The 381-nt window shown below is 64.6% G+C and overlaps 1 protein-coding gene across 2 annotated transcripts in view; it reads left to right on the top strand.

The window, feature by feature from the left end:
- LOC119592621 (probable G-protein coupled receptor Mth-like 3) overlaps positions 1-381 on the top strand; it is a 47,879-nt gene that overhangs the window by 24,681 nt on the left and 22,817 nt on the right. For both annotated transcript variants that reach the window (XM_037941511.1, XM_037941512.1), the window contains exon 5: positions 15-249. In XM_037941511.1, coding sequence (XP_037797439.1) covers positions 15-249 — 235 coding nt within the window. The remainder of the gene's footprint in view (positions 1-14; positions 250-381) is intronic.

Raw genomic sequence — 381 nt, forward strand, 5'->3', positions numbered from 1 at the left:
CGCGCACGCCACAGCCGGAGCCGACCTTCCACCACGTTGTGTACCAGACGCTGTACCCGATTGGCATGATCATCTCCTCCATCTTCCTGGCGCTGACGCTGTTCGTGTACTGCCTGGTGGTCGAGCTCAGGGACCTCCTCGGCCGCTGCCTCATGTGCGCCGTGGCCTCGCTGTGCCTGGCCCAGATATCGACGGTGGTGGTGCAGCTGGCCACGCACAAGCTGTCCATGACGGAGTGCATCTTCACCGGTGAGTGTCTGTCGGTCGGTCGGTCTGGGGGGGGGGGGAGTTTGTAATGGGGGGAGGGGAGGGGGAGGTAGGGAGGGGAGGAGGAGGGGGAGGTAGGGAGGGGAGGAGGAGGGGTGGGGGTAGTTATTTTAG

Source organism: Penaeus monodon, chromosome 30, assembly GCF_015228065.2.
Source record: "Penaeus monodon isolate SGIC_2016 chromosome 30, NSTDA_Pmon_1, whole genome shotgun sequence".
In the NCBI taxonomy this organism is placed as follows: domain Eukaryota; kingdom Metazoa; phylum Arthropoda; class Malacostraca; order Decapoda; family Penaeidae; genus Penaeus; species Penaeus monodon.